At 42.4% G+C, this 19,459-nt stretch overlaps 1 protein-coding gene across 3 annotated transcripts in view; it reads right to left on the minus strand.

Annotated features, from left to right (window-relative positions):
- Positions 1 to 5,043: 5,043 nt before the first annotated feature.
- LOC126994616 (importin subunit alpha-4-like) overlaps positions 5,044 to 19,459 on the minus strand; it is a 29,597-nt gene continuing 15,181 nt past the window's right edge. For 2 of the 3 annotated variants that reach the window (XR_007749351.1, XM_050853924.1), the window contains 2 exons: positions 7,752 to 7,846; positions 5,044 to 5,315 (listed from right to left, as the gene is read on the minus strand). Coding sequence is in view for 1 of the 3 variants with exons in the window: in XM_050853924.1 (XP_050709881.1) it covers positions 7,777 to 7,846 (70 nt within the window). In the remaining 2 variants the exon portion in view is untranslated. Of the gene's footprint in view, positions 5,316 to 7,751; positions 7,847 to 16,490; positions 16,651 to 19,459 lie in introns of all 3 variants that reach the window. The other variant, XR_007749350.1, reaches the window with a different exon arrangement.

Here is a 19,459-nt window from a genome sequence, read left to right on the forward strand (position 1 = left end):
GCTATCGTCCCTGCACTAACTATGTGATTGCTGAGTCTATTCCATTTCCCCACCATCCTATTACTAAACCAATGCTTGCCTATATCTCCCATATCTATACTTTTCTAATTTAAATCCATTACTGCGAGTTCTATCCTGCTGCTGGCTAATTCTCAGTACTTTACTTATATCGCCTTTGTTGTAACCCTTGACCCATTTGAATACTTCTATCAGATCTCCCCGCACTCTTCGTCTTTCTAGTGAATGTAAGTTTAGATGTTTCAGCCTATTTTGATATGAGAGGTTCCTCAGCCCCTGAATCATCTTGGTCATCCTCCTCTGAACTGATTCTAGCAAGTTGATGTCCATTCTGTAGTGTGGGCACCAAAACTGGACAGCTTAATCTAAGTGTGGCCTAACTAACGCTAAATAGAGTCTGAGGATGACTTCCACACTCCTGTTGGTTACCGTCCTGTTAATAATAAAGCCTAATACCCTGTTAGCCCTATTCCTCACAGTAATACATTGCTTCCTTAGTTGTAGGTCAGAGTTCACTAACACTCCTAAATCCTTTTCACACTCTGCTCTACCTATCGTGTGGAGTCTTAGGGCCATTCTTACAGTCGTTTCCGAATGTTCGGAAGACGGTCCCTAACACATTCAGGTGGCTTCTACAGTAGTAGCAGTATAGTAGTAGTAGTAGTAGTAGCAGTACTACGACTACTACTACTACTGTAGAAGCCACCTGAACGTGTTAGGGACCGTCTTCTGAATATTCGGAAACGACTGTAAGAATGGCCCTAAACTATATACCCGTGTAATGGGTTGCATGTTTCTACACTCAGTACGCTACACTTGGTGATGTTAAAATTCATCTGCCATTTCTCTGACCAAGCTGATCACAGTTTGTTGAGATCCTCCTGCAGTGCTCTGGCATCCTCTTCTTACCTGGATTTCTTACCTGGATGACCTTTCCCTATGAGCCATGCTGGAGTGAACCGTCAGGCAAAGAACCGAAAGGTCTCACCAACCAATGCACCAGCCTATCCAAGCTCATCAAAACAACAGTACATAATCCAATAAGACATAGGCTGGAAAGTGCATTGGGAATTCATTTTGTATGGTCAGGGATAACTAAGTAAGCATTCACTAGGTAAGCCTTGGTAGGGCAGTCGATCATCAACCAAAAGGCTCCAGACGTTCCCTCCAACGGTTAGCCGCGACCTGCACTTTATATTCTGTTTTTGGCAGGTATAGGTTTTTGTGGGGGGAGGGGGTCCAAGCCCCTCCCCCCACTGGCCAAGATCAGGGGCTGGACTAACTGCTAACCAAAGGGCTGGGACGGGGCAGCTCAGGGCGGACTGTCATGAGTGGAGGAAAGGATAGGAAAGGAAGGGAAGGGAAGGAAAGGAAAGGAAAGGAAAGGGAAGGAATGGGAATGAAAGGAAAGGGAAAGAAAGGAGAGGATAGGATAGGAAAAGGAAGGGAAGGGAAAGGAAAGAAAATGATAGGGAAGGGAAGGAAAGGAATAGGAAGGGAAGGGAAGGGAAAGGAAAGGAAATGATAGGGAAGGAAAGGAATAGGAAGAGAAGGGAAGGAAAGGAATGGGAAGGAAAGGAAAGGAAAGGAAAGGAAAGGAATGGGAATGAAAGGAAAGGGAAAGAAAGGATAGGATAGGATAGGAAAAGGAAGGGAAGGGAAAGGAATGGAGAGGAGAGGAAATGATAGAGAAGGAAAGGAAGAGAGAGAGAGACAGGACGATAAAGGGAGAAACAGATAAAATTAAAGATATGAAGAAAAGAGGAGATAAGACAAAGAGAGAGAGAGAGAGAGAGAGAATGAAAGAGAATAAGAAAGAATAAAAAATAATAATAATGAAAAAATATACTAATAACCGTCTTTATCCACAGCTCTGAAGAACGAAGGAAGAACAGAAGAAAGGAAGGAAGGCCATCTTGGAAGACTCAAGAACCAGTCACCCCAGTCCAAGGAAAGGTCACAAGAGGTCACAGTACGAAGGAGCAGTCCAGTCCGTTGTAAAGTTATTGGAAAAGGAAGGAAAGGGAAGGAAAGGATAGGGAAGGAAATGAAAGGAAAGGATAGGAAAGGGAAGGGAAGGGAAGGAACAGAGAAGTGTATATATAGTTAAGCTTAAAGTCACATACAGTTAGATACATACAGTTACACTCACATAGATTTACATACAGTTTTGATGGTGCGTTTGACGAAGGCGGTTGACTCAGTGGGTAGCGGATTGGCCCGGCCCACGGTGTTATGGAGGCTCTCAACACAAGTACAGTAAACCCTCGATATAACGGACTAATTTATTTATTTATTTATTTTTTTTTTTTTTTCACATCAGAGGACACATCTCAAGGGCAATAAAGAGTCCCCAAAAAGCCCGCTACTCGCCGCTCCTGTAAAAGATAAGAGTAAAGAGTAGCCAAAAGAGAGGTCAATTTCGGGTGGAGAGGTGTCTTGATACACACTCGGTTTGGGGGGAACTTAGTCCGTTATAAGCGGCGAAGATTTAAAAAAAACGTAAAATAATAAAACGACGAAGGAGTAAACGTAGGTATAGATATATTTTTTATTGTGTATGTTGTGTGCACGTTGCGTTGTCTATAGGGCCGCACAGCACACTTGGCGACGCACTCCGAGGCACTGAGGTTGCTAGGTTGTGAGTGGGGTCTTGCGTGGGGGTCATATTGTTACGGGTATGGGTATGATTTTACAAGTGCAGCGAGTAGCAGGCTTTTTTTTTTATTATTGTTTACTTTTTGTGTGCCCTTGAGCTGTCTCCTCTGCGCCAATCTCACACTGGCAGATGAAACTTTTTTTTGTAGTGTTTGGTGTGTTATGAAATAATGTGCTAACTGTTTCTGTCACAAAGAATTAAATGATTGCCTTTTCAATGCCTGGTGTACACAGCACCTGTAAAATAACTTGCAGAGATAAATGTTCAGCTTGCTTACAGTTTCTATATTTCACACCGGGTTCAATTCCTGGGCGGAGTTGAAAAATTTAGGCGGCTTTTCCGATACCCTACGTAGCCCCTGTCCACCCAGCAGTGTACCAGGTATTAATCGGGGGTTGTGTCCCGTCTCCTGGGATCTGTTCCCTTCTCCTATAATTCCTTCCCCTTCTGTCTCTCTCCGGCATATGACCACAGATGTTGCGCCGACTAGACCAAACTTTCCAACTTTTTCTGACCTTCTCCGTTATATCCAAAATCCATTATAAGTGGGTCCATTATATCCAGGGTTTACTGCATATGTATATAGTTAAGCTGTTGTAGTTACCAGAAGCGGGTGGTTCAAAACTATTCTTGGTCGGTCCCGGTGGATTTCTGACCCTCTGACCTTGTCTGTTATATCCGAAATCCATTATAAGCGGGTCCGTTAGATCCAGGGTTTACTGTATAGTTGAGGTGGTCAGTTCGCCTACAGTTGAGATACAGTTAGTTTTATACAGTTTAGAGCTAGCTTTCTTTCTCTCCGTTAAGATAATATTGCCTGTGTTATAGAGTTCAGCTTCCTCTCACTAGATAGGCATATACATAGGCCTATACAGTTTGCCACATACTGATTAGAGATAGCTTTCTCTCTCTCTCTCTGTTAAGATAATATTGCCTGTGTTATAGAGTTCAGCTTCCTCTCACTGGGTAGGCATATACATAGGCCTATACAGTTTGCTACATAGTGATTAGATCTCTCTCTCTCTCTGTTAAGATAATATTGCCTTTGTTATAGAGTATATATAACATACAGTCTCATACGGTTAGCTAGGTACATACAGTTAACAGTTTATTTTGTTTGTATCTTCTTATCTTACCTTACCTTGCCTTACCTCTCTCTCTCTCTCTCTCTTGCTTCTCATTTCGTTCTCTCTCCCTCTTTACCTTTTCCTCTCTCTCTCTCTCTCTCCCTTCTGATACCTTTCTCTCTCTCTCTCCCTTCTGATACCTCTCTCTCTCTCTCTCTCTCTCTCTCTCTCTCTCTCTCTCTCTCTCTCTCTCTCTCTCTCTCTCTCTCTCTCTCTCTCTCTCTCTCTCTCTCTCTCTCTCTCTCTCTCTCTCTCTCTCTCTCTCTCTCTCTCTCTCTCTCTCTCTCTCTCTCTCTCTCTCTCTCTCTCTCTCTCTCTCTCTCTCTCTCTCTCTCTCTCTCTCTCTCTCTCTCTCTCTCTCTCTCTCTCTCTCTCTCTCTCTCTCTCTCTCTCTCTCTCTCTCTCTCTCTCTCTCTCTCTCTCTCTCTCTCTCTCTCTCTCTCTCTCTCTCTCTCTCTCTCTCTCTCTCTCTCTCTCTCTCTCTCTCTCTCTCTCTCTCTCTCTCTCTCTCTCTCTCTCTCTTTTATCGGTAAATTTCTTCTGTTCTTTCATTCTTTATTTTCCTTCTCTCTCTCTCTCTCTCTCTCTCTCTCTCTCTCTCTCTCTCTCTCTCTCTCTCTCTCTCTCTCTCTCTCTCTCTCTCTCTCTCTCTCTCTCTCTCTCTCTCTCTCTCTCTCTCTCTCTCTCTCTCTCTCTCTCTCTCTCTCTCTCTCTCTCTCTCTCTCTCTCTCTCTCTCTCTCCCTTCTGATACCTTTCTCTCTCTCTCTCTCTCCCTTCTGATACCTTTCTCTCTCTCTCTCTCTCTCTCTTTTATCGGTAAATTTCTTCTGTTCTTTCATTCTTTATTTTCCTTCTCTCTCCTTCCCTTACCTCCTCTCTCTCTCTTTTGCTTCTCATTTCGTTCTCTCTCTCTCTCTCCCTCTTTACCTTTTCCTCTCTCATAGGAATAGAACACATAAACATTACAAATTAACTTTTTATTAATAGAAAAACACACATACATACATACACTTAGTAACATTGATAAGGCTATGTTGGCTAGGGAGGGAGGAGGGGGTCCTTCATGAGGCTGGGGGGGTATGTGTCTGTGGTGGGTTACAACAGACGGTAGGGGTACATCTGTGGGGTCCTGTGAGCTGTGGTGAAGTGAGAGAGAGAGAGAGAGAGAGAGAGAGAGAGAGAGAGAGAGAGAGAGAGAGAGAGACCTCTCAGTCTCCTCTCAGTCTCACTCTACTCTACGGTCTAATGTATATAGTTATGCATATGTTGTATTATATGTATATAGCTAATGTATGTTTTATGGACTAATAAAAATGAAAAATATAGAAAAAGGTGTTTGTCATATATATGTGTGTGTGTGTGTGTGTTCTCTTCTCTTCTTCCATTCTTCCTCCTCCTCTTCTTCTTCTTCTTCCTCCTCTTCTTCTGATCTTCCTGTTGCGATTATCATCTTCCTTCTCCTCCTCCTCTTCCTCTTCTTCTTCTTCTTGGTCCCAGCATCAACACACACCTGAGGAGAATAACTATATTAATGGATTGGAGAGAGAGAGAGAGAGAGAGAGAGAGAAGAGAGAGAGAGACACACACACACACACACACACAAGGGACTTAAATTTGCCTGCCTACCTAGATATTGACAATGTAATATATTTGTACTGAGCGAGTCCACAACATCATGGTCTGCCAGGCCTGCTGAGACCCACCGCTGTTATGCACTACACTACCAAGGTACAGTAGACCCTGGATATAATGGGCTAATTTTTTTTTTGGGGGGGGAACTCAGTCCGCTACAAGCGGCAGAAATTTAAAGATACAGTCAGTTTATGAGTTTAATTTGTTGGGGAATTTTTGCCGGCATGACAAAACACTCGTAAACCAAAACAAACTTCCCTTCCATTGAAATTAATATGAATACCATTAATGCGTCCCATATCCCACCCAAATATTACCAGAAAACATTATAGCTGTTATTTTATACAAAATAAAAGTAATTTTACTAACAAATATCAATGATAAATGACACAAAACACGAATCACTGTGTTCGCGTTGTTAGGGAGACTCCCTCAAGCAGTTATTATGCTGGAGGTGCAGGCTTGGCACCAGGGTTTAGCAGCCACAGTTTCCCTATTCTTGAGGCACCGAAGGGAAGCTAACCCGATGTATCGTCCAAGATGGAGGGTGAACGTGAGTCAGTCACGTCCAGGAGAGCATACAAGCTGCCGAGGCTCGCACCCCGTTCCTGTTGCCGGCAGAGTATCTGCTGTTCCTGTTTTCAGCACCATCCCTTTTAACCCTTTCCTTGCTGAGTGCTCACAACGAGACTGTCCCCCAAGGTGCGCTCGGGCAGCCCAGCAGGGGAGAGGGATCTCTCTTAACCGCTCTATCTCAAAAACTATTCATCACAGCTACAAAACAAAGGCACCATTGGAAAGAGGAGGCCAAGATCTATAAGATTCAGTTATGCAAGCCTCTCCTGCAAATGTACAGGCACGTTCAGGAAGATAATCGTTGGACACTGAATTGTGATAACATAAAGAAAATATCAGATTAATGGAAAATGAAACAAAGGATACTTGTGATACTATTAAAAAGGAAAGATACTGTGATTAGCACGAACCCAAACATGGCCAGGTGACTATAATGATGCCATGTTTATTAAAAGGACATCAGTAGGCTATCCTTGGAAGCAATTAAGACTCATTCACTCACTGCGACGTTGTGAATAAGTGCATATCAAGGATTATTATTACACGAAAAGCAAGGCGAGGCGAGGGTTGTCAAGGCAACGAGGCCCACAAACCAGTTTACCCTCGCACCACCCCCGAGGGGATGATGTGAAATGTTTTTATAAATAGTTCCGTGCTTCACTTATTTGGCGTTTTATGAAAAATCTGTATACACCATCGTGTTCAGGAGGCTTTTTTCTATGAGATGGAATTGTTGATTTTAGTACTCATTTCATAGCCACTGCAAATGGTAGCTATATGTAAAATGTGTCATAAACATTACGGAGTGACTATTGAACTTCAACTCGTCACTATTTATTTACTAAGGACAGCATTATTGGGTCTCCACCTGGCACCCAAACATGCCTACACCTAATCTAATACATAACTTGACCTAGCCTATCATTACACAAGGGAAGATTTATTGGTAGATATGGAGAATCACTCCGTTGGGATCCGTGGGGGGTCCAGGAGGGCTTGTGCCCCCTGGTGGGGCAGCGAAGACGATCTCTCTTCTTTGCTTGTTTTGATGAACATGAGCCACTGCTTTTTACTGTGGTTACAGAAGTTTAATTTAAGAATACGGCCCAAGACCTACCTAGCCACTAACCCAAAGCTGAACCTTGACCTTGCAAGATGCAGGATGATTTTTAGGGACAGTTTTGGGGAAAAAAAGTGCGTCTTATGAGCCGTCAAATACAGTATGTGTTTATATATATATATATATATATATATATATATATATATATATATATATATATATATATATATATATATATATATATATATATATATATATATATATATATATATATATATATATATATATATATATATATATATATATATATATATATATATATATATATATATATATATATATATATATATATATATATATATATATATATATATATATATATATATATATATATATATATATATATATATATATATATATATATATATATATATATATATATATATATATATATATATATATATATATATATATATATATATATATATATATATATATATATATTGATGTATTATTTGTGTCTAGACCAAGTAAACAGACCAAGACAAGACTAATTTTAAGTAGACAGACTAACAAAAAGTGTCTCATCTTTTAATTAACAGTTTCCTGTACGAGTTGAGGGTTGTTGAGGCAGACAGACAGACAGGCTAACATAAGTGTCTCAGGGTGTGGACTCACCCTCGGGTTTGGCCGGCAAGTCTGGCTACATCTTCTGTGCCTCTGAGCCGTCCAAGAAGAGACTCGCTGTGCTGCAGGGAGCTCTCAGGGGCACACTGGAGGAAGGAAAGGAAAACATCACAAGGGAGAATGACAATGAAAAGGAAGGAAGGAAGGAAGGTATGAGGCTGGATGAAGGAACACTGGAAAGGAAGGAAGGAAGGTATGAGGCTGGACGAAGGAACACTGGGAAGGAAGGAAGGAAGGTATGAGGCTGGACGAAGGAACACTGAGAAGGAAGGAAGGAAGGAAGGTCTGAGGGTGGACGAAGGAACACTGGGAAGGAAGGAAGGAAGGAGGAAGAGAAGGGAGAGAAATGATGAAGGAGAGAGAGAGAGAGAGAGAGAGAGAGAGAGAGAGAGAGAGAGAGAGAGAGAGAGAGAGAGAGAGAGAGAGAGAGACTAGATAGCTATACATTAAGGTCTAACACTTGGTACATCCACAATTAAATGACTGTCCAGGGAGGGGGATCCCAACCCTGGCTGGCAGATTCATAGGTAGGCATGCTAACCACTACACCACGGAGCCAGAAGAATTAGCCACACTATACCAGGATAAATAATTCTTAGTGTGTGCCCTGGTAAGATTCATATGTGCAGCCCTGGTAGTGGTTCTTATTATGTAACATAGTGAACCAGTATAAGGGTATTGCTAAGTTCATTATGGCCCCAAGTGACTCAGTGTCGATTTAACCCTTCCGCTGTGATTGGCATGGATTTGGCCTTCCCTGGTAGCCTGGTAAGATATAGTCCCAGGTCTTTCTCTGCCTCTGTGGTGGAAAGTGGAGTGTTTCCCATGTGGTATTGGTGTGCTGGATATCCCTTCACTGGTAGCTTGGTAACATATAGTCCCATGTCTTTCTCTGTCTCTGTGGTGGATAGTGGAGTGTTTCTCATGTGGTATTGGTGTGCTGGATATCCCTTCACTGGTAGCCTGGTAACATATAGTCCCAGGTCTTTCTCTGTCTCTGTGGTGGATAGTGGAGTGTTTCCCATGTGGTATTGGTGTGCTGGATATCCCTTCACTGGTAGCCTGGTAACATATAGTCCCAGGTCTTTCTCTGCCTCTGTGGTGGATAGTGGAGTGTTTCCCATGTGGTATTGGTGTGCTGGATATCCCTTCACTGGTAGCCTGGTAACATACACTCCCAGGTCTTTCTCTGCCTCTGTGGTGGATAGTGGAGTGTTTCCCATGTGGTATTGGTGTGCTGGATATCCCTTCACTGGTAGCCTGGTAACATACACTCCCAGGTCTTTCTCTGCCTCTGTGGTGGATAGTGGAGTGTTTCCCATGTGGTATTGGTGTGCTGGATATCCCTTCACTGGTAGCCTGGTAACATACACTCCCAGGTCTTTCTCTGCCTCTGTGGTGGATAGTGGAGTGTTTCCCATGTGGTATTGGTGTGCTGGATATCCCCTCCCATGGTGCAGGACTTTACATTTTTCTTCATTGAATTGTAAGCAGCCACTTTTTGCTCCATTTCAGTAGCTTGGTGATGTCTAACTGTAGGAAATCCACATTCAAGGGGTTAACCTAGTAGCACATTTAGCACGTGCTACAGGCCCCGTGGGAATGTAAAAAATTAGTAACTAAATTTTTTGTCCTTAGGCACAGAAGGCCGAGACAAAATAATTACTCATTTTCTGGATTTTTTGTTATATTATATATGATATTACTATATATAACCCGGTAGCTGCGGGGATCATGTTTCTTAATGGTCCCTCTAAGCGAGAAAAATGAAAAAAAATCACCCCTCACACAAACCATTCCATAATATAATATATCAAAGCATTTGTGATCAGATTATGTATCATCTATTTTTGGGGGTTTATATCACGGCACAAATTTGGCCCGTCGCTGCTTCCGGGATAAGAAAATATAGGAAACTTCACTAGGGCATAGTATAATAAGCCTGGCATTGTAGTACACCATATACGGCATATAGTCCAGGGCTTCCCAACTCAACTGGCGGCCCGCGGTCCAGATCCGGACTTGTGGGTGTTGCAGCTGGACCCAAGGCTCCAGCAGACATAAACATGTGTAAATTGAATAGCATGAAGGTCCTGGCGATGGATTCTCTTAACCCCTTGACTACGGATTTCCTACAAGAAGACCTCACCAAGCTACAGGAGTGGAGCAAAAAGTGGCTGCTACAATTCAATGAAGAAAAATGTAGTCCTGCACCTTGGGAGGGGATATCCAGCACACCAATACCACCATATGGGAAACACTCCACTATCCACCACAGAGGCAGAGAAAGACCTGGGAGTGTATGTTACCAGGCTACCAGAAAGGGATATCCAGCACACACCATATATATAGGGAAACACTCCACACACACTATCCACCACAGAGGCAGAGAAAGACCTGGGAGTATAAGTTCACCAGGCTACCAGTGAAAGCCAAATCCATGCCAATTGCAGCGGACAGGTTAAAATGTGTATTTCCTTGACTGTCTGTAGGGTAAGTTAGGGGTGTGTTATACATAATATACTTAACCTATTAATGCAGATAAAAGTTTAGTAGTATAGATTATATTAAATATCAATAACAGAAAAAAGCTTTAATGGCGGTCGAGGCACAAGTGCACAGCTGAATCTAAGTGTGAGTTTTGGCCTCTCATCAATAGTATCTGTACTCATGAGTAAGCCAGTAGTACGTTGGCAGGGTGTTGAGTACAATAATATATCGTGATGACAAAGGGGTATAAAATAGTTTTTTTTATTTTCAGAAGCGACCGTTCTGCTGGTGTGTATTCAATAGGTGTACGTTAAGTTGCCGGCACATTCACAGACCAACAGCTCATTCAAGTACATTTTACCCCATGAATCCAGAGTACATATATAGACAATTATATTTCCTGTGGAGAAGCAAATTTAAAGTATCTCAATAAAAACAAAACTTTTATAAAACTTTTCGGAAAACTCGACATAAAACTTTGCCACTAAATAGCTCATTCAAGTACAATTTACCCCATGAATCCAGAGTATATAGACAATTATATTTCCTGTGGAGAAGCGAATTTAAAATATCTCAACAAAAACAAAACTTTTATAAAACTTTTCGGAAAACTCTACATAAAACTTTGCCACTAAAGAGCTCATTCAAGGACATTTTACCCCATGAATCCAGAGTATATAGACAATTATATTTCCTGTGGAGAAGCGAATTCAAAATATCTCAACGAAAACAAAACTCTTATAAAACTTTTCGGAAAACTCTACATAATACTTTGCCACTAAAGAGCTCATTCAAGTACATTTTACCCCATGAATCCAGAGTATATAGACAATTATATTCCCTGTGGAGAAGCGAATTCAAATTATCTCAACACAAACAAAACTTTTCTAAAACTTTTCGGAAAACTCGACATAATACTTTGCCACTAAAAAGCTCATTCAAGTACAATTTACCCCATGAATCCAGAGTATATAGACAATTATATTTCCTGTGGAGAAGCGAATTTGAAATATCTCAGCAAAAACAAAACTATTATAAAACTTTTCTGAAAACTCTACATAATACTTTGCCACTAAAGAGCTCATTCAAGTACAATTTACCCCATGAATCCAGAGTGTATAGACATCAAATGAGAGATAGAGCCTTGGAGTAGGTTTTTAGATTTTAGTTTTGCATTATAATCTTTACTGTTTCCCTAAGATAGACAATAGCAATCCAGCATGCTTCTGTCCTTCAAGATCTGCATGTCCTTGTCTTAAGAACCAGAAGAACCAGAGAAGGCAGTGAGTGAGGGTGACCATCTCAAACACAGTTATATAAGAAGAGAAAGAGTATGGGAAACTACATAGTCATCCCTCAAATAGTTTAGTTTCGGTTTTATACGGATTGTCATAGAAGAGCTTTTAAGGATTTTTATTCCTGCTTGTCGGGAAATTTAAAAATCCCTAAAAAATCAGTTTTGAAAATACACATAAAAACGAAACCGATCTATTGGAAACCGTACTGTTGTGCTGGAAGCTTCCCCCGGCGACCATAGGCCTCTAGAAGGCTCCGGGAGGAACGAGCAGGGGGGCGGGGAACAAGGCGAGCCGTCCGCGCCCGGCAGGCGCAGCCAGGCGCCAGGCGGGAAGTGTTGCCAACTCGCACATACTTTAGCTACATGTTCTTGTATGATCTAAAATATACTGTAACATTCTAGACTGTACTGTTCTGGATATATATAGGAGAAGAGGGCGAGAGGAGCCCAGTCCCAGTCATAGTAAGCTAGTGTTCAGTGAAGAGTCAGAGTGAAGTGTACTACTAAGGAAGAACATTAAACTACAGAAACTGTACAAAGTGTTTACATTCCTCCCTCCCAAGGAGTCTCCTGACGGCGACACGGAACCCAAGTAACACGTCCGGCATAACAGTACTATTTGAGGGCCGACTGTATTCTATGAAAAACTTATACTTAATTCAATCTAATTCGATTTTTACACTCAACGTAAACCCTACAAAGAAAATATATATTAAATCTCTTTCCTCTTTTGAGCCACTGAAGTTACATACCAATCTCCTTAAGCAAGAGCTGGCTAACAAGTACGGTAAACCTCTTTGAGTCAGCACAGCACAGCACGGCCCTGACAGACTTAGCGGGATTGCCAACTTATGGGACTGGCCTTCCCATTACACACAAACACACACACACACAAAAATAAATGAAAAATTAAGTAGATGAATACAGCTGTCCCTCAAATGGTACAGGTTCCAAGAGTTTGGTTTTGGCTTTATGTACATTTTCTAAGATGATTTTTTAGGATTTTTAAATTTCCCGACAAGCATGAAATTTAAAAATCCTAAAAGATCTACGACAATCCGTAGAAAACCGAAACTGGACTATTGGAAACTACTATTTGAGGGATGACTGTAAATAGATGACGCCGATAAAAAAAATCATATTACTATTAAGTACTTAGTTCGTGTTGTCTATAGAAATTAAGTACGGAAAGTTTAAAACAGGCAGTGAAGAAATTACGAGGAGTTGGTCAGTTATACAGGTAACTCTCGATTTACGCGAGTTTGGTTAACGCATTTTTAAAATAACGCGTGGTCCAAAATCCAAATAAATGTTTAATTGACTCGTTTTTTTCACTTCTACGCGATATTTTATGGAGTGTCCACCAGATGTCCCACGCAACTGGACTCACACGGCGCCGCCACACAGCTAAGCTCAGTTCTTCCGCGCGCCACTTGAACAACAATACAGTACCCACGCTGCTCAACAACAACAACACCCTCGCTGCTGTGCTACCACGAGGGGAAGGGCAGCCAGAGGAGGAACCATGAGAGGGAGAGGAGTCAGAGTGATACAGTAGGCAATAAAGGTACAAACCGACCTCTTGTTGGATTTACATCGTTTTTGATTGACGCGACCTCTTCAAGGACACAATACTCGCGTAAATTGAGAGTTACCTGTATAAACCACATGTCGTATCTATCATTTTCATGCCTCAAACTCTCGTACCCACACAAGTAACGTGAGAAAATCAATCATTATTATTATTATTATACAAAAAAAAGGAAACAATACAAAAAAGCCTGCTACTCGCTGCTCCTGTGAAGAATCTGAAGAGGTGGACGAAAGAGCAGTTATTTATGTGAAAAGAATGACCAAGTTATCGCGTGCTTAATGTTTGATGCTTACGGAAGCTTGGCAATGCTATACCTACCGCTCTGGATGACACGCAGAACATACCCAAGGGGAGGAGTATATTCTGTGTGTTCTGTGGATATGGTGAGTGATTTTAACCCAGTAGCAGCGACGGGCCAAATTTGTGGCTTTACCGTGTCGCAGCGATGGGACAAATTTATGGCTTTACCGTGTAGCAGTGACGGGCCAAATTTGTGGCTTTACCGTGTAGCAGCGACGGGACAAATTTGTGGCTTTACCGTGTAGCAGCGATGGGACAAATTTGTGGCTTTACCGTGTAGCAGCGACGGGACAAATTTGTGGCTTTACCATGTAGCAGCGATGGGACAAATTTGTGGCTTTACCGTGTAGCAGCGACGGGCCAAATTTATGCCATGATATAAACCCAAAAAAATAGATGATACATAATCTGATCACAAATGCTTTGATATGTATTATGAAATGGTTTGTGTGAGGGGTGATTTTTTCTCATTTTTCTTGCTTGGAGGGACCATTAACCCTTTCACTGCTAAACGCTGGCAGCGAGCGTTAGACGTATTTGCTGGTGGTGCTAAATGCTCACTGCAAGCTTCACCCGCACTCAAATCTCCCGCGTATGAAATTGTTCCAACACTAATTCTCACAACACAGGATTGAGTATGTTCTTCACTAAATTTGGTGGGAAATCATATCAGCCCAGCGCGGCAAATCTACGGACTAGTGACTGGTGGATGTTCTTGCCCAATATAGCGACATTTTTGCATAGCTTCACCTATCACCTGACTGATTCTTTGACCAAATAGTTGTAAATATTGCAGTTGGCAATACTCCCTTGCCAGAGTCTGAAGGAGAGATGTCCGCAGTTCCCTCAATATGGCTGATCATCCCGCACGCACCGACGTAAGTGTTAACATTCAACACTCCCTGAACGTGCATGTACGTTCGTAAGAGAGGCATACATAACCGACTCCTATAGATCTGGACCTCCTCTTTCCAATGGTGTTTTTGGTTTTAGCTGTGATGAATAGTTTTTGAGATACAGAGGTTAAAGAGACCCCATTGGGCTGCCCGACTGCGCCTGAGGGGATAGTCGCGTCCCGTCCCGTGCGCAAGGAAAGGGTTCAGAAACGTGATCCCGCTGCTACCGGGTTAAAGTTGCATGCCCTTGATCAATTTTGTTTCCACTGAGCATAATACCTCTGGCTTGCTTTCCTTTACAAGCTTAGATAATAATTTAGCTTTAGTTTGGCTGATAGGAAAAAGTTTTGTTTAGTCGGCGCAACATCTGTGGTCATATGCCGGAGAGAGACAGAAGGGGAAGGAATTATAGGAGAAGGAACAGTTGAAGAAGAAACAGCAAAGAGGAATAAGAAGAAGAAGTTGGAAAATTTTGTTTAGTCAGTGCAACATCTGTGGTCATATGCTGGAGAGAGACAGAAGGGGAAGGAATTATAGGAGAAGGGAACAGACCCCAGGAGACAGGACACAACCCCCGATTAATACCTGGTACCCATTCACTGCTGGGTGGACAGGGGCGTAGGGTATCGGAGAAGCCACCCAAATTTTTCCATTCCGCCTGGGAATCGAACCTGGCTCTCTCGGTTGTGAGCTGAGTGTGCTAACCACTGCACCACGAAGCCTCCTTGGTCTTCAGTACTCATGTCTTCCTTAAATTCTCAAGTCAATTTTAGCTTTCCCAATAGACGCATAGATCACTTGAAGAGCTTGAACAAAGAGGTTCTCCAATTTAGAGAGCTAACTTTAGGCATTCAAGATTCATAGACAGGAACACAGGCACTGAGAGGACATAGGAAGAACTTAATGAAGGAACCTGTTTGAGTGACTTAAAAGGTATAGTTTTCCACATAGAACTGTTAACACATGAACACCTTGCGGGAAGAGGTGGTGGAGGCGAACAGTGTCCACCAAATGAAGGAAAGGCGGGATAAATTTAGATATGGAGATGGGACTATTAAGAGCTTAGCGCGGGCCCGGTAGACTATAAATAGGTAGATACATACACACTAGCAAAAGTAATTATAATAGCCAATATTATTAAGTGATACCGATATGCATTGATACCTTAGAAAAGTTGCTAGTAAATTAACTGAAAAATATGAAGAAGTTTACTGAGAAATTGTAAAGCCAAACCATTAGTTCAAGAATGTAAGGAGTCTGCAAGAGGCTAGTTGACCCATACAAGGCAGCTCCTATAAGCCTAACCCACTTAACCTCACCATCCATGAATTTATCCAACCTCTTCTTGAATGTTTCTATGGTTCTGGCACCCACAATATGACTGCCAAGCCTGTTCCACTCATCCATGACTCAAGTGGTTAACCAATTCTTGCCTACGTCTTTGTTGAATCCGAATTTATCTAACTTAACCTGGTAGCAGCGAGGGGCCAAATTTGTGGCTTTACCGTGTAGCAGCAAGGGGCCAAATTTGTGGCTTTACCGTGTAGCAGCGAGGGGCCAAATTTGTGGCTTTACCGTGTAGCTGCGACGGGCCAAATTTGTGGCTTTACCGTGTAGCAGCGACAGGCCAAATTTGTGGCTTTACCGTGTAGCTGCGACGGGCCAAATTTGTGGCTTTACCGTGTAGCTGCGACGGGCCAAATTTGTGGCTTTACCGTGTAGCTGCGACGGGCCAAATTTGTGGCTTTACCGTGTAGCAGCGACGGGCCAAATTTGTGGCTTTACCATGTAGCAACAACAGGCCAAATTTGTGCCATGATTTAAACCCCGCAAAATAGATGATACATAATCTGATCACAAATGCTTCGATATATATTATGAAATGGTTTGTGTGAGTGATGATTTTTTCTCATTTTTCTCGCTTAGAGGGACCATTAAAACATGGTCCCCGCTGCTACCGGGTTAAAACCTTTGAGCAGAGCAATTCTCCGAGACAGTTGGCAAAAAGATTCTTGCCTATGTCTTTGTTGAATCTGAATTTATCTAACTTAAAACCGTTGAGCAGAGCAATTTACAGAAAGCCTTATGATATGTATGGGATTAGCTGGCTTCCTCTAACCAATATACTGAGGGTCATTTGTAGGAACGCTCACCTAATGCCCAAACAGCTTGTTCACAAACGTTTTGGCTGGAGGAGTGTAAGAGTTTAAGGAACAACGGAACTGCTCCGCGTGAACCACTGCTTGCGTTTGCCGGGAGGTGCCTGACGCGATGTTGGTGAGGGCCCAAGCTGCTTCAAACTGCAGTGACAGGCTGTAGGGGGGAAAAAGTTTAACATTAATCAAGGAATGGAATGAAAGTTGGGACGTATCATGAATGGCAGAAGTGTGAGCATGGAGGTAAAGAGGGATTTGAGAAATACAATAATAGTACCAACCCTCACATATGATGCAGTGAAATGTGTTTTTGATAGTGTCTGTAACAGGAGAAAGCTGAAAGTAAATGTCAACAAAAGTTTTGGTTTGTGAGCGAAGTAGAAGTGAGGTTGTAGATTTTGTATGCCCATATAGAGTGGGAATTGAATGTGAAAAAGAATGCAAAAATAATAATGAGTTTAAGTACCTTGGATCAGTTATGTGTAAGCATGGTGGTACGGAGGGAGAGATAAGAGAAAGGGCATTGCAAGGAAGAAGGGTGGTAGGGTCTTTGGGACGAATCATGACTGGCAGAAGTGTGAGCATGGAGGTAAAGAGGGATTTGAGAAATACAATAATAGTACCAACCCTCACATATGAAACGTGGGCCTGGAATGAAAGTCAGAGGTCTAGAGTGCAGGCAGTGGAAATGAGTTATTTGAGGAGTGCTTGTGGTGTGAGTAGAATGGACGGAATGAGTAATGAAAGTGTGTACGAGCGTTTTGGAAGGGAAGAAGTGTGGAGTGGTGGAAGAAGTGAGGCGACAGACTTTAAAGTGGTTTGGCCACATGGAGCGAATGGAGGAGAGTAAGATGATCAGAAGGGTGTATGTGAGTGAGATAGAGGGAGGGAATGCTAGAGGACGACCCCCAGTGAAACAGAGGGATAGGGTGCAAGAGTACGTTAGGGAGAGGGGGGAAAGATCCTTGAGAAACTCTGAGCAGGCAAGGAGAGAGTGTCTGGATAGAGAACGTTGGAAGCTCTTCTACCGTGGCCATCCCCTGGTCGAAATGAATGAATGAATGGACATTAATCAAAGCAACTCGATCACAAGCTGCAAAGTGGTTAGAGACAAGGCTTCATAGATAAATTTGACAGGTACATAAGAAAGAAAAGAATTAAGGGGAAATATGGCTTCACTAAGCAGTCTATTTCACAGACAATGACCATTCGTTTCTTGGTAAAATATGATGTTTTTACAAGTTTAATTTACTGGGAAACAGCTATAAGAGCCCTAGAGCAAAATTCATCTCTGAATCACAACATTGTCAAAGTTGGAAAGTTTGGTTTAGTCGGCGCAACATCTGTGGTCATATGCCAGAGGGAGACAGAAGGGGAAGGAATTATAGGAGAAGGGAACAGTTGGAAAGTTTGGTTTAGTCGGAACAACATCTGTGGTCATATGCCAGAGGGAGACAGAAGGGGAAGGAATTATAGGAGAAGGGAACAGTTGGAAAGTTTCGTTTAGTCGGCGCAACATCTGTGGTCATATGCCAGAGGGAGACAGAAGGGGAAGGAATTATAGGAGAAGGGAACAGTTGGAAAGTTTGGTTTAGTCGGCACAACATCTGTGGTCATATGCCAGAGGGAGACAGAAGGGGAAGGAATTATAGGAGAAGGGAACAGACCCCCAGTCAAGCCCACCTCAAGATCACTCACCCACCACAATGACCCAGGGCATGCATGGTGGGTTGCTCTATGCCACCACCACCTACAATTAGCACAAATTAGGCGTTTTATGGCGAGTCCTTTTTCGGGTCCACCGTACAGGTAACTCTCGATTTATGCAAGTTTGGTTTACGCGTTTTTGAAATAACGCGTGGTCCAAAATCCAAATAAATGTTTAAATTACACGTTTTTTTTTTTTAACTTATACGTGACATTTTATGGAGTGGCCACCAGATGTCTCATGCAACTGGACTCACACGGCACTGCGGCCACACAGCTGAGCTCAGTTCTTCCCGCGCGCCACTTGAACAACAATACAGTACAAGTAACTCTCGATTTACGCGAGTATTGTGTCCTTGAAGAGGTCATTGCGTAAATCATTAACAATGTAAATCCAACAAGAGGTAGGTTTGTACCTTTATTGCCTACTGTATCACTCTGACTCCTCTCCCTCTCATGGTTCCTCCTCTGGCTGTCCTTCCCCTCGTGGTAGCACAGCAGCGAGGGTGTTGTTGTTGTGGGGGTACTGTATTGTTGTTCAAGTGGCGCGCGGGAAGAACTGAGCTCAGCTGTGTGGCCGTGTGAGTCCAGTTGCGTGAGACATCTGGTGGACACTCCATAAAATATCGCGTATAAGTGAAAAAAAACGTGTAAATTAAACATTTATTTGGATTTTGGACCACGCGTTATTTCAAAAACACGTAAACCAAACTCCCATAAATCGAGAGTTACCTGTACCCACGCTGCCACGCTACTCAACAACAACAACACCCTCGCTGCTGTGCTACCACAAGGGGAAGGGCAGCCAGAGGAGGAACCACGAGAGGGAGAGGAGTCAGAGTGATACAGTAGGCAATAAAGGTACAAACACACCTCTTGTTGGATTTACATTGTTTAGGATTTACGCAATGACCTCTTCAAGGACACAATACTCGCGTCCCATCCCACAACTCTCCGTGGTCCTGAACACCAAGTACTTCAAACCAATGAGACAACCCCTGCAAACCCCTACTAAGCTATATCAAAATAACTTTAAATAACTTTCCGTATCTTTATGATGAAACGGCAAAAAATATAAATAAAAATAACATAGCCCTGTAAAGTAGAATGTTTTATATGTGTGTTGCGTACCTTGGCAAATATGTTAATTATAATAATGATAATTTTAGTGATGAGTATGAATATATATAAGGGAAAGGAGAAGAAGAAAAAGAAGATGAAGTTGAAGAAGAAGAAAGTTGGAAAGTTTTGTTTAGTCG

This window comes from Eriocheir sinensis, unplaced genomic scaffold (assembly GCF_024679095.1).
Source record: "Eriocheir sinensis breed Jianghai 21 unplaced genomic scaffold, ASM2467909v1 Scaffold833, whole genome shotgun sequence".
Classification (NCBI taxonomy): domain Eukaryota; kingdom Metazoa; phylum Arthropoda; class Malacostraca; order Decapoda; family Varunidae; genus Eriocheir; species Eriocheir sinensis.